The sequence below is a fragment of the Heloderma suspectum genome, chromosome 3, assembly GCF_057233095.1.
Source record: "Heloderma suspectum isolate Gila_16-S chromosome 3, 16-S_ref, whole genome shotgun sequence".
Taxonomy (NCBI): domain Eukaryota; kingdom Metazoa; phylum Chordata; class Lepidosauria; order Squamata; family Helodermatidae; genus Heloderma; species Heloderma suspectum.
This window is the reverse complement of record NC_139460.1, coordinates 179,501,172-179,522,970: the sequence shown is the minus strand read 5'-3', so window position 1 is coordinate 179,522,970 and position 21,799 is coordinate 179,501,172. Positions and strand designations below refer to the sequence as shown.

The window sequence follows — 21,799 nt, the reverse complement described above, 5'->3', positions numbered from 1 at the left end:
TCCACCCTGGGAGGAAAAAGCCCATGATCAAACTGGTTAGCAAAAGGGAGAAGAAGCAGGCAAGGCTTAAGGATGACAATCCTCCCCTCATAGATAAACCCGCCGCTGAAGTCAATGGGAAGGGGAGGTTCCATGTAAATGCATTGAAGGGGAAGGGGGACCTTAAGACTGCTACTCGAAGCAGACTTACAGTGCACCCCTATGCAAGCCTACTCAGAAGCAAGCCCCACTGAGTTCAATAGCTCTTACTCCCAGGAAAGTAATGGGTCAGGTGTATTTATGAAGTCACACTCCGAGTTCCACTTTTCAATACAATCTACAAGTCATTTCAGCCAAACTGCCTCTTTTAATGTTGGTTTGCATCAACAGAGAACTGACACTGCATTCTCAACACTTTGAGGACTGGAGCAGTAAAGCACAAGGTCTGTTGAGAAAGACAAGATGTCCCTGTGCCCTTAAAAAAAGGGATAGCCTTACAGCCAGTGTGTTTACTCAGAAGTAAGCATTGCTGTGTTCAGTGGGATCTCAGAAAAACATTGGGGATGGTTAACTAATTTACAGCTCAAGTCTGTGCATGTCTACTCAGAAGTAAGTCCTACTCATTTCAATGACAGTTACTCTCAGGCAAGAATGGGCCTTCAATAGGCACATTCCCTCCATGCAGGCAACCTTTCCCTGCAGGCAACCTCCCAGGAAACTTTCTGGAATGCCCATGAGAAGAACTGAAGTCCTTTTATGGAATTCCAGAAAGTTCACCAACATGGAAGACATTACAGTAAACTAGGATTTAAATTGAAAAAAAGAACACCCACACTACTCACTATGTTATCGGCAAGCACAATAATTCACCTACCATACTAAATTTATAAGGAAGTTGCTGCTTCAGTAAAAAAAATTTTTAAAGCTGCATGTCCGGAATTCGCCTGACCGGTAGATGCTGGTACAGCAAGGAAATCACGGACTGGATTACAAGAAATCCAGACTCCTTTGAGTCCATTTAGGATTTCTCCAGCATCCCTAGGCCCTGTTTCCTAGAAGGAAACAGGGCCTAGGGAGAAGGGAGGAGCGGCTCACCCACATTTTTGCAGGAGCTGCTTTTGGTCCGGGCAGGGCTCCACAAGGGTGCACATCGCACTACACTAAGTGGCTTCACATAACTTACTTCTGGGTGGGGGGTTAGGGGTGGAGTGAACCTCATCTGAGTGGTGGGGGCTGCTCAACCAATAAGAGAGTCCCCCCCACAAGCTCCATAAGGAAGGTGCAAAGTAGTTAATTCTGCTTGTGCACATTTGTAAGACAAGCCACTCAACGAGCTGCAAGTCTCATTGAACACAATGGGTGTTACTTCTGAGTAGACACACATATGCTTGTGCTGGGAAAGAGGCGGGGGAGAGTCAAGGATGGGAATTTCTAACCAAACCGATACTTCACAGGATCTCTATAATGAAGGCTCGAAGTAGTTACTTCCTAAGGCAATAAAACAAACAATGGAGAATTGGAACCTCGAGATCTCTCTTTACAACACTTAGGGAATTGAGCTTTAAACTGTGCCATTTCAGTTGAGGGGGATTTCTGTAAGTACTGATGTAGGCAGTCAGAGGGCAAGCCTCATTCAGCACAATGGGAGTTATTTCTGAGGAGACACTAATGGGTTTGTTGTGGGAAAGACAGCAGTAAACACAAAGACAGAAACCAGCCCCCATTTTAACCCGCAGAATCTCTATTCAGGAAGGAAGCCTAATTGAGCACAATGGGAGTTACTTCTGAGTAGACACTAATTGGTTTGTGCAGGGATGGGAAGCACACAGGAAGTACCCCTTGACTGGGGTCATGATGAAAGGCACTCCCCTGTGCAGGGCTAGCATACCTGAGGTCAATGTGGGTGCTGGGGTATATAGCAACTATACCAGGGAGAACCTGACTTGAGGAAAAAAATTGGACTTTAAGCAGTCTCAGGAAGTCCAGTTTTTCCCTGATAAGCTCCAGGGTGGTTGCTGGATGGCCATGATGTCATGTATTCCTAATGACTTCCACACACACCAGTTCGGAGTAAATCGCTCATGGAAACAGGCCCCTAGTTTGCACTGTCAGAAGCCACAAGGTAGTGTTAGGATTACTCAGTAGAATCGAAGTGTGCCTTGCAATACTGGGATAAAACATTGAAAATAATGTTAGTGAAGACTCCGTGTGGGCCAGGACATTAAAATGCATAAAAGGATATAATGTTACAGTGACATTTTCCGAACGTTATTACCAGAGGTGTAGCTTGACTCTAGAATTATTTTGCTCTCCTTTGATTCCTGTAAAATTCTAACATCTCAAGTTTCTAAACACTATCTCATTTTTTTAGGTTTTGTAATTATTGGAGGAGAAAATGTGGGGAAATTAGACCTTGGCATCTTTATTGCTTCCATTATCCCTGGAGGACCTGCTGACAGAGCTGGGCATATTAAATCAGGTCAGATCTTAAAGTAAAATCAAAACAATTATGTGGATTAAAATAATGCATTGTTTAGCTTCAATGTTTAATATATTCTTTTTTTTTTAATCGTTCTTTTTAGGGGGACGTCTCATCTCTGTGAATAATATTAGTCTGGAGGGTGTTTCTTTTAATACTGCAGTTAAGATTATTCAGAATTCTCCTGATGAAGTGCAGCTGATTATCTCTCAGCCCAAAGGTATTAAAGACAGCTGTAGATTTAAGTGGGCAGCGCTGCTATGGTCTCATAATTCTTTTTCAGGGGAAGAATGGAACTTTAATGGAGAAAACCTTCCACATTCTGTCAATTTTTGAGGCCAAAATTAGGTTCTGCTCTCTGTAACAGATGAGACTGAAACATCAGTAGAGAAGCCAAGAAGAGAATCAACCACTCTTATGAGAAATATAATTATCTGAGCTTGGGTGTTAAAAGTAAAAAGGATCCAGCATATTCTCCAACATTTCCCAGCTGAACATGGCGATGCCCCTGTGCGTTAGTGGATGGAGCTAGGGACAGAGTCTACCAGTACAGTGGTATGACCTGGAAGACAATGGTTGACCAACATTCTCCAGACTTAAAATATACCACAAGCAGAAAGCAGGAAATAAAGTGCATGCAAGCAGATTACAAAAGCAGTGAAGCAAGCCATACACTATGGGCCCAGTCAAATACCTGTGATACATATATGCACTTTATTGCATTTATGTCATTTAGAAGAACTGGTGCTAGATTATAGTTACAGCTGAGGAACACCAAGATGAAACAATAAATGAGTAGAGAAAAACCAGTCAATGAATGCATGGCACAGAATTCTTAAGCAGAAACTTCAGTTAAGTAATAAAGACAGCACCTCAGAACATATGCAGAATTGTAAAGATTTATATCCCACCCTTCAAAAAAAAATTCCCTAGAGGGGCTTTACAATAAAATACAATACAATTTTAAAAATGGAACAAACAGCCAACACGTAATAAAACGCCATGTGACACAGCATGAAACTACCGTCAGAGATAAAACTAATCTTAAAATGCCTGGGAAAACAGTGCCTTTGCCTGTGTTTAAATGGCAACAAAGTGGGTGCTAAATGGGCCTCTCTAGGGGAAATTCCACCATCAGGGTGCTGCCATTGAGACAGCCATCCCCTAGTTGCTACCTACCTTATTTGGGTTGGACTCGATGGTCTTATAGGCCCCTTCCAACCCTGCTATTTTATGATTCTATGATTCTTTTATGACAGGAGGGCCTCTGACAATGATCTCAGTGATTCGGTGGGCCCAATGGTTCTTTCCCAGCACCACTGAGCAACTACACCCTGCTCCATTCCTACACGCTTAAATTAAGAAACAGGATACGTTGGTGTTAGCATTAGGACTGGAGTGAACGTCATTAGACTGGCAGGGGCTGCTCAACCAATAAGACAGGTTCTCCTCCCCCTCCCCGGCTCTATCCCCTTTCTCTTTCCCCGGAAGCTCCCGTAATGCAAAGGAGTGAAGCTTCACATTAATTACTTCCTTACAGCAACAAAGCAGACAGTAAAGAAACTCAGCATCATTGTTTAGGGAATAAGCCTCATTGACCACAATGGGACTTACCTCTGAGGAGACACCTGCTTCCCAAACCTATGCTCAATTCTGCCAATTTTTTTTTTAATTTCCCTTTAACACCACATTAGCAAGTGCTACTCCCTATCTCACTATCTCACATTTCCCAGCAATTCCTATACCCCCTATCTCACTATAGCGCAATAGTGAGATACTTAGATAGTGAGTTAGGGGGTATAGGAACATTAAAGCTATTTCGCTTTAATGCTTTAAAAAAAAAGTTAGAGGCTGCCTGGAGCACACCTATACTTTGCAGGGATGGCCACCAGAGTTTAGTAGTAGGTAAGGTGAAGTAAATGCCACGAGGTAACTCAGAATTCTGACAGCCAGCGGTGAAATGGTGGAAACATCCAGGAAACACAGGCAGGGAAAACACTGGTGGTGTGCACCACAACAGAAGCGCAGACAAGATGAATTAAGGAAAACAATCGGACTTAAGTAGTCTCAGAAGAACCGATTTTTCAGTGTGAAACTCTGGGGTGGTTGCGAGATGGCCACAATGTCATGTGCCCCAAACGACCTCCAAACACAGCAACCTCACAGTAAATTACTCAAGGAGACACCCCCAATGTGACTTTAAGGTCATGAGTGCAAAATAGTGGGAGGACACAGCCACACAAAATCATCATCATTACCATGGACACCCATTGCAAAAGGGGACACAGAGAGCATACCTGCAAAACTGAATGCGCAGGGATCGGATAGTGATATTAACAATGATAATGATAACAACAACAACAACAACAAGAACAGCCCCAGACCCACATTCACACAGAATGTGAGTCCAAATGAATGCTTTTGTGTGGCGGTGTGGATCCTGCCTGCCCCGTTTGCACTCATGATTCTAAAGCTCATGTGACTCAGTTTCCTCTTTCTGTGGTATAGGGTTCTGGGGATTCAAAAGACACACACATACCCACACCCAGCCACCCCATTCACACAGAAAATATACACACACGCACAAACATCCAACTGCTCCCCACACACAGAAGACAACCCCTCACTGGGCTCTCTCCTCCTCCATCACCACTACCCTAATTTTTCCCAACCCCTCTCTTACCATTTCATCTCCCCATGCTGCCTTCTGCTGCTGCTGTGCTCTGGGCTGGGCAGGCACCAGAAGAACAGTGGCCATGTGTTCTGTGCAGATGGAGGATTCCTCCTGCCCCCAACCAAAGTGGGGTTGTTTATCATTGGCTAAGGGCACCTCAGCAGATGCCCAATTTCCAAAGGAAATTTTGGGTCCTGCACAGGTGTGAGAGACCCAAATATTGCCATACATGATGGGAGGCAGGAATAACTTTCCTACCAATGCCCTGCCTTCTTCCCCCCTCTGCTGCCTTCTAAGAATCTTGGCTGCTGGGGAACATTCTGAGCATGCACTGCTATTGCAGTGGGTTGTCTCGTTGCCCTCCTCACCCCTAGTATTGGGCCATCCCTGACCACAGCATGTGGGGAATGCAGCACTGCCATCTACTGAGGAGTGCCTGCCTGCCTGCAGCTCTTTCTCTCATTCACCTCACTGTCATCCGACAGGTAGGAGGAGATGGAGAATGGGAAAGCGAGATCTGGAAGCAGGCAGGCAGCTGCATGAGTGTGGCCAGGGGCCCAACCAGAGCACAGCAGCAAGACCATCCTTCAGAAAGGCTCTCCATAGTTGGGCCTCTGACCTTGCGCATGTGCCTTCCTGCCTTCCTGCAGTGCTCTCTCTCTCTCTCTCTCTCTCTCTCATTTCTCTCACAGCTGTGGCTGGATCATGGTGAAGAGAACAAGAGAGAGGGGACCAGATGTTCTCCATCTGTTGGGTGGGTTGGGTGTGGCTCACAGGCTAGTAGTTCCCAACCCATGACTTCTGGCAGCTGCCTCCAACCTGGTACCCTCAAGATGTTTTTGGCTACAACACCTATAATCCATACCCAGCATGTTCAGTGATCAGGGATAATGGGAGTTGCAGCCTAAATCATCTGGAGGGCATCAAGTTTGGGGAGGCTGTCTTATGATCAGGAACCTTTTCAATTGTACTGATCACCTTTTGTTTCACTCATGAATAGGCATAATAGACTGAATATTAGTTTTCATAAAGTATTTTTTGCTGCTGTCATAAATAAGAATTTCAATTATTGTGGTTCAAGGCCTATGCTACCTTAGAACACAACTAATATAATTATATCTGCTTGTTTTTTGCTTGTAATATGCCTACTAAATTTTGTTGTAAATATTTTTGCCCAAGTTGGCACTTAAGTCTTGTTTTTTCTTTGCAGTATGTCTAATATAGTTCTTTGTATTTTGTGTGTTGTATTTTTGTTTTTTAAAGTTGGGTTTGCAGAATGGTTGCATATTTCCCACATAGATTAAACCCCCACAGCACCTCTCTTTATTATTTATGCATTTAAGAAATGTCTATCCCACTTTGCAGCTCAATTGGATCAATAAATATAATAATAAACCCAATAAATATAAGAAATAAACCCAATAAACAGATTCAAATGAAAAATCGCCAAGAAAACCATCAGCTGAATGCACATTTATTGACCTCCCTCCAACCATACTCTGGGAATGGGGAGGCTTTGGATGCTACTTCCTTCAGGGTCCATTTTGGAGGAGGATCCAAAAATAAAAAATAAATAAAAAGACGCTGGTAGCATAAGGTGATGTAGTGCACCCAGAGAGACTTGTCACTTTGATTAGTCTTTCAGTGAAGACCACACTCTGCATCTCTTGAGCCAGCAAGAATCTGTTTAAAAACAACACATTTCGAAACAGTTTATTTTTTTTAATTAAAGGGTAACCTGTGTGGTGGTAAGTAGCTGTTTCCACACCACCTGCTTTCCTCGTTGCCCACACATGCCCAGCTTCTCATGCTTCTTCCTTATTGAATGAATGAATTTTTATAAATTATATCCTACCTTTCCTACAAACAGTCAAAAACTGCTCACAGCATACAATAAAATTAATACTAAAAATCCAATTACAATAACATAAGAACAGTGAACTAAAACATGTATTCCAAAACACATATTCCATAAAGGCAGCTGCAAATATAATAGCACCATGATAATCAAATATCATTAAAACAGAGCTGAGACATGTAGGTTATCCGAAGGCCTTTTTCAAAACAAAGGTCTTTACCACATGGGAGAAGGTCAACAGAGAGGGGTGGTGCCGGCTCTCCCATGAGGCAGCATGAATCCCCTGCCTCAGGTGACAGAACAGGAGGGACAGCAAATTGTGTGCTTCCCTCCCTTTGCCAGGATGTCCCCTGTGAGTGCTGCTGGTTGGGCAGGCACTCTGGAGAGTTCCATTGGCTGCTTTCCCACTGTGACATTTGCCAGAGCAGGAGAACGGTGCTGATGGGGCTTTCTGGAGCTGCCGCCCAACCCAGCAGCACAGCAGCAGGTGCTCCAGACAGCCCCGCTGGCCCTGTTCTCCCTCTGCGGCAAATGCTGCAGGTGGAGAGCAACCAGCAGGGCTGTCTGGAACAGCCACCCACCCTCTGGGTTGCCCTGAGAATCCTCTCAGGGAGGTCTAGAGGGCGGGAGTGCTCTCTGAAAATCTGTGTTGGCTGGAAAAAATGTCCATTGCAGCTCTTCAGAGAGCCTGGCTGTCCTCTGGATCACCCTGAGAGGATCCTCAGGGCAAGCCAGAGGGTGGGTCGCTGCTTAGGACAGCCCCACTTGTTGCTGTCCCCTTGTGGCATTTGCTGCAGCAGGAGAGTGGGGCCAGTGGGGCTCTCTTGGAGCACCCACTATTGTGCCTCTGGGCTGGACAGCAACTCCAGACAGACCCTGTTGGCTCTGCTCTCCCACTATGGCAAATATTCAGGGACTAGCAGCCTTGGTGGCAATGGGGAAGTAGGTGGGAGACACAGAGGTGGAGGAGATGGGAGAAGTGGTGGGTAGTGGCTGGGACACATAGTGGGGGATTGAGGAGATGCGGCATCTGGGCAGGGGAAGATGCAGCAGGGGATAGGGGGAGACATAGTGGTGGCGTACATGCAATCTCCCGCCTCAGGTGGCAGGAGGGGTTGTGCTGGCCCCGGAGTGGGGGCAAGACAGGCCTAGGTCAGGAGGGGTTTCCAAAGTCTAGGCATGGCTACCAAGAAGGCCCTCTCCCTATCCCCCAAAGGCAGATAATCAGGATTGATAGAACACTTAAGAGGGCCTCGGCTGATGACCTTAGCCAGCGGGCAAGTTCATATGAGAGAAGTCAGCTCTTTAGATAATGTGTTTCCAAAATGTAAAGGGCTTTAAAAGGTCACCAGCAGTACATGGAACTGAGCCTGGAAATAATTTGATGTCAGTGCAGCTGTTTCAACAGGGGGGTTACATGCTCCCAGTAGGCAGCTCCAATTAAGAATCTAGTTGCAATTTGGACCAGTTGAAGCTTCTGGATACTTTTCACAGCCATGTAGTTGGCACACCAGCCTCAGCTAGTATAGGTACATCTGGGCAGCACTATTATGTGAGCATCCAGGGATAGGGTTAGTCCAGAAGTACCCTCAAACTACAAACCTGCATTTTTAAGGAGAGGGGAACTTCATCCAACACAGTTTGAATCCCCAGATCAGTAGATTCAGTGGATGAGGAACACCCTGTCTTGTCTGAACTAAACTTCTATGGGTTTTCTCACGTCCAGTCCATTGCAACCTCCAAACACTGGTTCAGAACCTCAGTAGCTTCCTTGGACTGTGGAGGAGATCAAGTTGGGTGTCTACTGCATATTGGTGGGACTGCAGTCAAAATCCCCAGATGATGCTCTCAGTGGCTTTATGTCAATGTCAGGCAGGATAGAAATCTGAGTGATGGCATAAGCCTTATGGGCAAAGTCTTTTTCTTCTTCTTCTTTTTAACATTTCTGCTGGAACACAGATTCTCCTCCTGAAATGGCAGTGGGGAAGTGCAGCGCAAGTAACTAAGAATCATACTGAGAAGACAAAACTCTAGAGGCTAGGTAGGGAGTCCTGATTTTTATTCATATTGTTTTCAGTTTGCCATGCTTGTCCCTAATTCATAGACTGTTATGAAGGACTGAATGAGGAAAAACAATTCCTGAGAAAAGTCAGCACTGCCAGCGGTGCTGAGATATCTTGCACTGATTGTGAGAAGCGAATTACAGAGAACAGCCATGTAGCGCCAGCGAAAGATGAAGACATACATCCGGACAATGAACTTGAGACAGTTCTTTGGCAGAATTTAGTACCCCAGTTGGTACCCAGGGTTCCTATTGTTTCTGTCAAGAGCCTTGAGCCACAGGTAATCCCCATTCCAGTATTGTTCAACCATTTCAGGATGTATCTATTCTACTTTTATTAATAGCTACAATTAGCAGAAATGGTGCAAATGGACTTTCTAAAATATGAACTGAGAAAGAATCAGTGCTTATGCTCATTACTACCCAACTTTGATTCCATTGTTGTATAATTATATGAAGTGATCCAAGGCAATCCTTTGTGTTGACATGACAGGTCTTATGATAGCTAGGGCATGGAAGGAAAAAATAATTTTATTTCCATTCATTTTCACTTAAAAAAATTAGTTCATCTCATTGTTCATTCATTCATTACTCAATCATTCACTTTTTGTTTTGATTTTCATTTTTGCATCGACTTAGACCTAGCCAGTCTTCTGCTGCCCATAACTCTGGGGTTTTCCATCCAAACTGCATGAAATTTTCACTCAGGCATTCTGCTCATGACAGGATGCCTACTGTCTTTGAGTATACTGTGTGGATGGGGCGATGTTTCAGTTTCACATGAGGGTTAGGGTTAAGCCTCAGGTTAGGGTTAGGATGGCAAGGCCTGGGTCCCTGTGCAGGAACTGGGGCCTGGGCAAAGTCCAGCTGGGCCAGACAGACTGAGTGGTCCAGCATGACATGTTGCCCACTGTCTTGGAAAATACTGTGTGGATGGGCAGATGTTCCAGTTTCACGTGAGGGTTAGGGTTAAGCCTCAGGTTGGGGTTAGGGTTGGCAAGGCCTGGGTCCCTGTACAGGAACTGGGGCCTGGGTAAAGCCTTAAGCATCAGAAATACAAAACTTCAGAAAGATAGTAGAAAGCGTGTCCATTTTATAAAAAAAATATAATAAAATATCTGTCTTTAGCGCAAGTCTTAGACACCAGCTACTCAAAAGAATTAGAATTTCTAACATTTCTTATTCCAGCATTACACTTTCACACACATTTTAAGACAAGTGAGAATATGTGTCCCTTAACAGCTTTACAGTGCTGAATAGCAGAAGCAGAGAGGAAGTACCTGGCGCATGGATGTGAAAGAGGCAGAGGCAATGCCAAAGCTAGTGGCAAGCTGGCAAGCTCACCCAGAACCAGCCTACCCACTAAAATGAGCCCCCCTTTATCTCTCTTGACCCAGCACCAGCGAGCTGAACAGGGGATGGCAGGAAATACCAAATGTGCTGGCTGTAGCAGTGTTACTGGAATGGGGACTGAGAGTGGGGAAACACACACTGCAGACATCAGTACCCCCCGAATATGTACATACCTCTATGGCTGAGGAGGCAGATGCTTTTATTGTTGGCCTATCTCCTCTTCACCCCTGCCAAAAATGGCAGAAGACACTCCACAGGGGGACTTTGTTCAGGAACAGGCTGGGGATGGGGATTTAATTTGGGGTTTGCGTGACTCCACCCACATGATTGCACTATTCCCTGCCAGTCAGGATGATGTAGTCTTGCTGGAGGAGGAATTTGATTACAAGGACAAGGTACCAAGTTCTCCTGCCATTTTCTCAGCAGCACAGCCTGAGCCAGAGAGCATCCCCACCTCTCGCAGCAGCAGCAGCTGCCTTCAGAATACTGAAAGTGAGCAGAAGCCTGGTCCTTTGCCTGGTCCTGATGATGATCCATCTCTGAGCACCAGCAACAGCCCTCTGCTTCTCTCCCCCCACCCCCATGACTACTCTTGCAGGAACTGGGAAGAGGGTGGGTGTACCACACTGAACCACTCTGGTTCATCTTGAGCCAATTCATGGATTTCATACGTAGCAACAGAACACCGGCAGTCCCTCTTAATCATGTCCTATACGCCCTTTTCAAATTGCCTGAAACTTGGCATATGTAATCCCTTGGAGGGGTAGGAGGATGCCTGAAAAATTCATGCTAATGGGATGGAAACACAGAAGTTACAGGGAGGCTGTCCCACTGAAATAAATGGGAACGAAAGTGAATTGGAATGACGAAAATAGGCAACATTTTGTAATGAAATTAACACCATTTTAACAGATGAGAAATGAAATAAATGAAGGTTTCAATAACAAAAAGCAACTGAGAAACGTAACATTTTTCTCAGTTGCACATGCCTGTTTCATAACAATTGCCGTGTAACCCCTGTACTATTGATACACACAGAGATGTTTAGTAACAGCTTTACAGTAGAGGACAGGATCGTATAATCTTTCTTTTCATTGGCTCGATCTCTTCTGAGTAAATCACAACTGTTTATTTTTTAAAATGGGAGGGTGGCCTATTGCCAACTGGAGAGCCAAATGTGTGGTGTATATTCTGTGGAGGTGGCTAAAGAAGATGTATCTTTTGGAATCAGTGTGACAGCAAGAATTACTGCTGATCTTAATAATATATCACAAAGAAAGATGTAAGTAAAAACCCACATATAATAAAGAACAGCTAATTGCTTTCATATAATAAATTTTAACCAAGATTCCCAAACAACACAATAGATTAAGGGAAAACTTTGCCCTTCCTGTGAGTAGATCTCATGGGGCAGGGGAATGCATCTGAATTATATAACAATATAGGTGGTCTTTCCTATGCAACCAGAGGATGCTGATTGCAAGAAATAACCCATGCAATCAGCCCCCTACCACATGATTGTGTCATGCAGCCCCCAGCTTCATCAGATATGCTCACAGAAAAGTGGCTTCCACATGGCTGTGACTACATCTAAAGGGCATCTCGGTCAATCCCGGAAAGGTAGAAATGGTATTAAATAAACTGCAGCTGTGTGGGGTTGAAAGGTTTATGATTAAGTTGTCCACTTCCCTTCTTCCAGTTATTGGAAAACTGGCACATGAATCCCTCAGGGTGATGTGAAGACTTGAGGGCTAGTAGATTTCCTGTAGTTCTGACAGCATGATTGTCCAGAAATCACTGGCTGCACTGCATTAACACTGGTGGTTCCATCTGTTAAAACAAAGTTGTAATTACACAGAATTACAAGTACCCTGTTCATTTGCGCACACTAGTATAAGTTTTACTATTATCAAAGAAAGCATAGAACAAAAAACCTGAATCTCACCCACTGCATTATAAATCTGCACTGAGTAGGGATGTCAGAGAATTTCGCCACGAATCTCGGGGAGGCCGAATGCCAGCGCATTCGGTCCCCCGAAATCGGTGGCGAAACGGTCTGCCCCCCCGCCCCCCCTGGGACGGGACTTACCTTGGGCGAATCTCCCTGGCGGCGGCGGCTCCGCCGGCGGCGCGGCGGTGGCGTGGCGGCGGCGGCGGCCGGTCTTCCGACCGGCTGCCACCACCGCCATTTCCAAGTTAAAAAAAAAAAAAGTGATAGGCTATATAAAGATTTACGTAGCCTATCACGGTTAGATTTTTAAAAAATACCGTGATAGGCTACGTAAATGTTTACGTAGCCTATCACAGCTGAGTGAAAAAAAAACCAACCAACCGTGTGTACGCAAATGGCGGCGTCCATGGGCGCTGCCATTTGTGTTCCTTATTTTGGCACGTCTAGTCTACGTAAACATTTATGTAGACTACGGCGAAAATAAGGGGACCGCTATTTGCGTTCCCCTTATTTTCGCCATAGTCTACGTAAATGTTTACATAGACTAGACGTGCCAAAATAAGGAACGCAAATGGCGGCGCCCATGGGCGCCACCATTTGCGTATGCACGTTTTTGTTTTTTCTTTTTCACTCAGCCGTGATAGGCTACGTAAACATTTACATAGCCTATCACGGCTGACTGCAGGGACGCAAACGGCAGCAGGATTCGTGGCGGGAGGGACGGGGTGCCTTCCCCCCAGCCAGAATTTTGGGGGAGAGTGACGGGATGCCTCCCCCCCGGCCAGAATTTTGGGGGGAGGGAAGGAGCGCCTCCCCCCCACCGCGAATCAAATTTTGTAAAGGTAAGTGACTTTTGTACATCCCTAGCACTGAGTTTAAAAGTATGGCCTGGCCTTTTTTCTCCGTAGCAAGAGAATCAGTACAATTGTACTGTGATGGTTGCTTAGCTTCTTTTGTTATCAGCTTTTCATCTTGTCTCATTTGTGCTCTGTCTTTAAATTCTTGCCAGCCAGGTTCTTTTAGCACCCCCCCCCCCGCCCGCCCATGTAATGCATTCCCCAAGGTTGGCAGAATCCCTCTTCTCAGCAAGTTTTGCAAATAGTTGTTGGAGAAGAGGAGCGAGATCAATGAAAGATAATGGAAGACTCAGATACAGGGAGAAGGAGGAGGAAGGGGAGGGGGAGGGGGAGAAGGAAGCGGGTGAAAAAGGGAGTTGTTGTGATCCTGCATTTAAAATGGAAGCAGGAAGCCCTGTTTTAAATGCAGGATTTTAGGCTGGTGTAGAGATGCCCTTAAACAGATTCCAAAGTCATTAGCACCCTTGACGAGTTGTATAGTCATCCTTTTGTACATGCTGATAATTTTCCATGCCCCACTGCTCAACATAATTTTATTCTAGAGTTTCCCGGGAGATTTGGTTTTGTCTCTGAATTAGAGAGTAGTTCATGCTTGCTGTGCTGAACTGTGAGGTTTCAACTGAACATCTCCGCTACTGTCATAGGTTTGCAAGCCACGACCATTTGGCCACATCCCAGCAGAGCTGAGTTCCTGTGATAATGCCAGTAAAGATGATCACATGAGCCTTTCCTTGGCACCAGCACCCTCACTGGGGAATCCCAAGAGCTTTTCCTTCACAAGAGATGGTAAGAGATGAAGGAAGTGACACTGGAATGGGTTTTTCTCTCTGGCTGTACTTATTCCGTTTTCAGAGTGTCAAAAAGTGACTACTCAAGTTGTTCAAGGGCATTGCTTTCAGGCAAGCAGCCAAAAGGGAACAAAATCCTTAAAATGCAGGGAAGAATTGACCCAGGAACAGAACATGTGATCTCCGGAAAAGATTCTAGGAGCTTTATTTCATGTTCACATAAAACACAGCATGCTTTAAAAAAAGTGAGCAGAGTTATGTAACTTCTAACATGACCCTATACTGGATTTGGTTCCCAAGTACGGACACCAGTCAAGACTGCTAATCAAAGCTGGCAAATGGTTTAATATTTACTTTTTACCCTCCAGATTGGATGCTGTCCCTCATGCCAGAGATGAGAAATTACACTTCTGTGAGTGAGAACAGGATACTTATTTGCTCATTTCAGGCAATACACAGAAACACATAGGGCTGAGCCAAAGAGGTACGCGGAAGAAGCAGCCATGCACATGACTAGAGGAATGAAAGAAGCTGTAAAGAAGTGGCCGTCATCTGATAATTAGATTTTAGGCTAGCTTTCCATACTATAGCTATCATAGGGCCACAGTTGTAGCCCTATGTTATGGGTGAATCAGGTGATTTACATCCCGCTATTATAACCAGAATTTAGGGGGCAATTCTCCCCCTCCCATGCATTATATCCTATGGGAGCTCATAAAATCTGTTTTGTATGTGGCCAGTTTGTGTTGGGCAGGAGGGAGGGGGTATAAAATGGGAGTGAGTGTAGTTAGTTACCAGAGAAATGGGTGAAAATGTATAGACAGTCCCAATCTATCTACTATACCTAAGATAGAAGATTTCAGAAGAGAGCTGAAAATGCCTCCACCATCCAGGGAAGGAGAAATTTCTTGAAAATGAAGGCCTAATGTAAAATAAACCCTATTCCTGTTCTTCGGAAAAGTCCAGAAGTGCACTTTTTTCAGATAGAACCTATACTATAGTAGGCTTTGAACACTACTCCTCCAGGAAATACTGTCATGATAGTTCCAGAGTCAATGTCCTGAAGAATGCTCAATTACGGAACTCAAAGCTACAAGAAAAGCAGTGCAGCAAAGAATTTAGCAATTTCCAAAGAGGAATTAGATATCAATATAAAATTATCTTGAGGAAAGATGCATTATAGAACTCCCTGCTACTAGGAAAAATAGGAGCTGCAAAGTTAATTGTACTTTAATGACACTATTTATTCTGTAGTTGTTATACTGCAGGGGTGAGAAACCGAACTGTGCACCTTTAAAAAGTATAACGTAAAAGTTAACACATTCTAAAAGCCAGCTTTCCCAGTTTTCCCTGACACAGCCACTCTCTAGGACTCTATATGGAATGATATTTCTTTATTGAAACTAGGGGTGGGAGAATCAGGGATGCTCAAGCTCACTGAGATTCTCCAAGCTCTGCCTTGAAGTTTGGACTGCCTCACTCTGAATTTCTATTGCAATCTGTGTTTCTTTTCATTTGATCAGGAAAAGTGTGCATTTCAGTACGCATTTCAGTATGTGTGTTTTGAAAGTATGCACCCAAATGTGCACTTTGCCACCATAGAATGAAGCATGAAAATGAGTATTTTGGAGGGAATATTCGGCATTTTAAATGTGCACATTTTACTAAAGTACACATTTTGTGAATGCAATGTGAGCTTTTTCCGAAAACTGTGCTCCCAGGGTTGTGAACGTGGCAAACCCGAATTAAAAATGAAACAAAATGAAATTCTCATACTTCTCTTACTGAAACTCTAGGACATCTTGTTTGAGAAACAGAGAGTGAATCTTCCTATTAGATATGATCTCTTAAGAACTACACATCCCAGAGTTCCTTAATTCATGTTGGCATTTTCTATGCACTTGCAAGGAGCCGTTCCTGCTGCTAAATTTACAGGCCATAAAAGGGCCAAGAAGAAATCCCCCCAAATTTACAGGCCTGAAAAGAAGACAAATCTTTTATATATTCTTTGGCCCAGAAGATCTGTGATAACCTATCCTTAATTTACAAGTTTATAAGCCTATCAAAGATTTATGCCAACTGGTGTTACAAAAATTGTGTTCTTCTCCCTGGTAGACTTTCCAATTTGTTTACCAAGAACGAGAGGAGGATCTGGTCCAACACGATTTTATTCTGCAGAATAAGGCAACCCTTGGGGCTAACGCTCCAACAAAGGTCAAAATCAAGTGATGTGATCCAGAGGCTTATATACACAAGTCTCTGGGGGCTGTCTTTGTCTAGCTGAAAGGGAGACAGGAAACAGACAACACCTTTTACATACTCAGGCATGCATAGAGAGAGGCAGCAGAGAGGTAGTCGTGTACTACGTAAACACATTCTTGGCATTCCTGAGTCTCTGATAAGGCGCTGTGTCTTTGTTTAGCATGGCAATCTCACACAGAGGTAGAATAGACATAGCCTAGCTTATAAAATCATGGGATAACAGACATATTACAACTGACATTTCTATAACACCAGGACTTTGTGATAAAAATTCTGTCAAAATTCTGGACATCTGTAAAGTAGTGCTAAATTTCCTGAAATAACAATCAGTAGTTCATATTAAAATACATGCATAGGGATGTACGAAATTCACTTACCTGTTCGCGGATTATGTTTATGGTGGGGGTGTTAGATAAAAAGTTCTTGCTTTTGGTTTAGAAGAAAAGGATGCCAGGCAGGCAGCAGTGGATCCAACACTATTTTATTGATTGTTGTGCAAAACGGGTGCAGAGCAGTCTGGACCCCGAGGCACGTGTGCAAAAGCCTTTTATACCTTATCACTTCTATTGTTCTTGCCAGTAACCAATGAAACATTCAGTACATCAGCTTACCAAGCCAATAGCCAATAAACAGTCAGTACATCAGCTTACCAAGCCGTTAGTCATGAGCGCGTCAGTATGGTTCCCTTTTTGCTCTGCCTACATTTTTCCCGCCACTCGGGCTCTTACGTGACTGAGGCGCCAACGGTTATGGAGTCTCTTTTTCTAACAATTCCCTCCTTTAAGTCTTTACTCACGTCTTAAAGCGTTTAAAATGGAGCCTCTTTATTGGTACAATAAAGCAAGAGCATCTGTTTTGACAGAGCGGTTTCTATTAATCGCTGGGATAAGCCTCTGACACAGGGGATAATGCAGCAACCAAATAATACCAGAACTCTTACCACAACTACAAGCGAGATAAGGATCGAGGCTGCTAGGTGTTTCTATTTTCCAAACCACTTTTCTAGCCAGGCAGTCAGGGGGTTGTTAATCCCTGAATTCTCGGCTAACTTCTCAGATAAGGTGGTGAGACCTTGTAATGCTTTTGTTACTGTGCCGTCTGGGGCAGTGTTGTTAGGGATGAAGGTGCAGCACCGCCCACCTAGCATAACACATACCCCTCCTTTTTCTGCTAACATCATATCAAGAACACGCCGATTTTCCCAGGCCATTTGGCTAGTGGCATCTAGTTGCTCAGCCAATCCCTTTACAGCATCACGGGTATAGTTTATTGAGAGTCTGGCACTCCTCTTCTCTCCACGCGTCAGGGTGTTGGAACAAGCGGATCACACAGGTGAGGAGGGAAGGAGTGTCTCACCCCAGAGGAAAAGGCATCACTCTCGCTACTGATCTTCCTGCGGCACAAACAAAACAGTCAGACTTATTTAAGGACTTGGCGGTATACTTTCCCTATTCTATCCACACATTATCAGTCTCTTTTGTTATTGGGATCCCTAGTCTGGCTTTCCAGGGATGCTTTTCCACCACAGGAATTTGCACCAAAGGTGGTTTGGGAGACGCCGGTGGTCGAGGGTCTCTTTTGACGGGGATTAGTTTACCTTTTTTTTCTTTTGCCTTCCGTATTAGCTGATTGACGGTTTGGTGAACCTGTGATGGACTCCACTCACCTAACCCCCATTGAGGAATAGTCCTCACACTCTCTGGTTCTGGTAGCTCCCCTTTGCGGAGGCAGACTGTGCTACTTACTGGTAGAGTGCCTCTCTTTTTACCATTGTAAAGTGGCTTAATCAATTGTACTTTATAAACCCTTATCCCATTACAAGTGGTGGATTTTTTGGACTTATAGTACTCCGCTCCCAAAGAGGACCTATAGAATGCCTCTTCCCAGTGCCCATTTTCTTGGCAACAGTTCCTTGTTGCCCCGGCTGTTATGCAGGAGAGCAACATCAGGATCCATAGCCACTTTATTTTAACAATAGTGGTTATGTTATCAAGCCCGATTGAGTCGGATCCCAACCTTTCTTAGGTGCTGAGAATTATAAACAAGAGGCGATTGTGGCTCCTGGATGGCTTCTTCGCCTGTGTCCCTGGCAGCTTCCGGTGGGGTGCCAGGGAGCAGAGGACCGTTGCCCTTGTCCTCCTGTTCTCTCCGGGTGACAGGAGGAGGCAGGGGTCGTCTAAATGGCTCCAATCGACTGCAATGTGTCCATTTGCTAGAACCTACAAGTTTTATACATGAATGGCTGGTTGGTCCCACTAGGTAGGGCCCTTCCCACCCTTCCTTTAAAGCTTTTTTATTTTACTTTTTCAGCAATACTTCATCTCCCAGTTGGAAGAGATGGATGGGGGCATCCAGCGGCGGGACAGAGTAGGCTCGTAGCTGTGAAAGAACAGACTGTAGAGAAGTCAACTGGCCCCTTAACATTTGATCTCCCATCTCCCATTTGACGTCCTCCCTCCTGCAGTGTACCCGAGGCGGGAGTCCAAACATTAGCTCAAAGGGGGACAGCTTTATGTCTTTTCTTGGCATTTTTTGAAGCTTTGTTAGGGCTATTGGCAGAGCCTCAACCCAAGTGAGTCTTACCCCTTGCTGGAACTTTGTTAGAGTCTCCTTGAGACTCTGATTGGTTCTTTCAACCTGCCCACTCGCCTGGGGTCTCCAGGGGCAGTGTAAGTGCCACTCTACCCCCAGAGCTTGTGCCAACCCTTGCTAAACAGCTGAGGTGAAATGTGAGCCCTGGTCGGACTCTATAACTTCAGGCAAGGAGAACCGGGGCACCACCTCCTGTAACAACTTAGCAACTACAGTTTTTGCTTGACAGTTTCTGCATGGGAACGCTTCTACCCACCCCGTCGTTTGACACACTATTACAAGCAAATACCTGTAACCCCTACACGGTAGCATTTCAGCAAAATCAATCTGTACCCTCTGGAAGGGATAGTACGCCCATGGTCGCCCTCCTTTTGGTGCGGGGGGGTGCCCTGGGGGAGTTAGTTTTCTGGCAAACCTCACAGGTTGCGGCTAGTCAATGGGCGCGTACAGTTAGGCCAGGAGAGACAAACAGCCTTTTGCAATAGTCAATCATGGCTGATGCCCCAGGGTGTCTAAGAGAATGATGCACTTGTTCCAGGATAGCTCCCTGCAGGGTCTGCGGGAGAAGCAGTCTTCCATCCGTCATCTGGATCCATCTGTCGTCGCGGGGACTTACTTTGTGCTCTTGTGCCATTTGCAACTCGGAGGGGGAGTATGTGAGGCGCTCTTCCCTTCTGGGTAAGACAAGGAATGTCCCTTGGATTCCTTCCTTGGCTGCTCTCTTTGTGGCCTTATGTGTCCTTTGATTTTCCCGCTTCCACTTTTCTTCTCTCTCCCTTCCATGGGCTCGGACGTGGATAACAGCTACTTGCAAGGGTAGTTGGAGGGCATCTAGAAGGTCCACTATTAAGCTGCCATTGGCTACTGGGGATCCATTTGCTGTAAGGAATCCCCTCTCCTTCTACAGTTGCCTGTGAGCATGCACAACGGCAAAGGCGTTTTTGCTATCAGTGTACTCGCTTCCCTTTGCCTGCCTGCAGGGCTCTTGTTAAGGCTACCAACTCAGTGGATTGGGCGGAGAAATGAGGAGGCAGTCGTTCTTCGCGTACGCTCTCATCTTGGGTAACGACAGCCGCTCCTGTGTAACGCTTTTCATCTAACATGTAACTAGACCCGTCTACAAACAGATCTTCGGCTCCCTCTATTGGTTCATCTTCAAGATCTGGCCGGCTTTTGGTGTCTAGGTCTAGTACTTCGAGGCAATCATGATCTGGGAGCCCCGGTCTACTTGTGCCCTGTATTGTCAGCAGCAGTGTGGCGATATCGACTTGGATTTGGTATGGCCAGGGCAGGTGGCAACACAAGGGCAGCTTTGAGACTGAGGAAAGACTTATTTATTTCTTTTTAGTCCATTTTCATTTATTTAATTTATCTTTTTGCAGCACCTCATATAGCGGTCATGCTGTCTCCCCATCCATGTAGACAAGAGGGTGGGCAGCTGGCTGGGGTTGAGGCACATGGAGATCCACCCAGGAGGAGATTTTACACCCCACAGAGTTGCGTCAGGGCAGGGCCCCTAGAGGTCTTCATTACCAATGCCCTCAAAGGTGTAGTTGCCATGGAAATTGTTGGCCCCAATGTCAGCAGAAGAGCTGGAATGGCTGATGGCACGCAGACTGACGGAGCCCAGTTTGCGCGAGACCTTTGCAATAGACTCCCTGCTTGCATTAGGAGAATCCAAAAGAGGGGGAGCCTTTACTGCTTGCTGGCTGCTTAGTCAATAAGTCCCTTCTTAACAATGCCACCGGACAGGAGGGGGTACAGACAAATGCGTGTTTTAGGTGTGTTTTCCTAACTTCGGTGAGCAAGGGACGAGAAAGGGGCACCCGGGTTGCCCTTCCCTCAACCCCCACTATGGTGGTAGATCCCCCACTTCCCGTTGGTGGCCTGCTAAGGGGGAGGATGGACAAGGCAGCCCCTGTATTTACAAGGGCATCGTAGGAGTGGCCCCCAACTTTAATTTTGACCATGGGGTTTCCTCTTGCCTCAGAGACGGCCAAGAGGGGGGCCGGGCCCCGGTCTGTCCTAATCTCTTGTTCATACAATACTCTTTGCTCTTCCCCTCTACTTTCTTTCTCTTTCTGTTTTAGGGCTTCACAGTCTCGCTTCCAGTGTCTAATCTTTTTACAGAAGGCACTGATCTTTTTCTAAGGGAGGCCCTTTTCTGTTCCCCTTTCCACCCTTCTTAACCCCTCCTTGCTCTGGCCTGAGAACGGCAGCAAGGAGTTTTGCTTGCCTCTTGTCTTTCATAAACCTTTTGAACTACCTCTAGTAAAACACTTAGGTCAGCCGCTAATCCTCTCTTAACCTTCTGCAACTTCTTTCTGATGTCTTGGCAACTATTTCCCACGAACTGAGTCGTGAGAATCCTTAAATTATTTGGGTTATTCAAGTCAACATCAGTACACTTGGCGAAGGCTTCCCTTAGCCTTCGGAGGAACACAGCAGGAGGCTCGTTTTTGTCTTGTTTTAAAGTCAGGACTTTTTGCAAATTGGGGGCCCTCCGCGCGGCTTGTCTCATGCCTGCTAAAATGAGCCGAAAATACGGCATGCCTCTGCCTTTGTGCAGCGGTGGCTAGTCTCCGATCAGGCTGTCTTAAAGGCAACACCGCTGCTATCTCATCTTCGGTCGCAAGGGGGAGCTCCTCTCTAAGCTTGGCGCGCACGCCGGCAAGAATAGTAGGCTTCTGACTGAGAAAACAAGTATTTAATAACATTTGAGTGTTATTTCAGGTGGGGTTGTGAGTAAGCCTCACATTCTTTATTAAGGATAAGAGCGGCCTAGGATCCTCATCAAAAGGAGGTTGAACTGTTTCTAATTGTACAAATCAGACGTTGTAAAGGGGACATAAACAAACATTGTCCCCTGAGGGTGTTGGGCGGTAGGATCGGGGACCTCTCTGATGGGGAAGGCTAATTTCACCGGTGGCTGGGGATCTTTTTG

General features: G+C 45.4%; 1 protein-coding gene across 1 annotated transcript in view; it reads left to right on the top strand.

The window, feature by feature from the left end:
- The window catches only part of FRMPD2 (FERM and PDZ domain containing 2), a 240,287-nt gene that overhangs the window by 96,843 nt on the left and 121,645 nt on the right, over positions 1–21,799 (top strand). The window contains exons 18-23 of the mRNA XM_084845567.1: positions 2,351–2,458; positions 2,562–2,678; positions 9,095–9,333; positions 10,756–11,017; positions 12,105–12,136; positions 13,858–13,999. Of these exons, the coding sequence (XP_084701693.1) occupies positions 2,351–2,458; positions 2,562–2,678; positions 9,095–9,333; positions 10,756–11,017; positions 12,105–12,136; positions 13,858–13,999 (900 nt within the window). The remainder of the gene's footprint in view (positions 1–2,350; positions 2,459–2,561; positions 2,679–9,094; positions 9,334–10,755; positions 11,018–12,104; positions 12,137–13,857; positions 14,000–21,799) is intronic.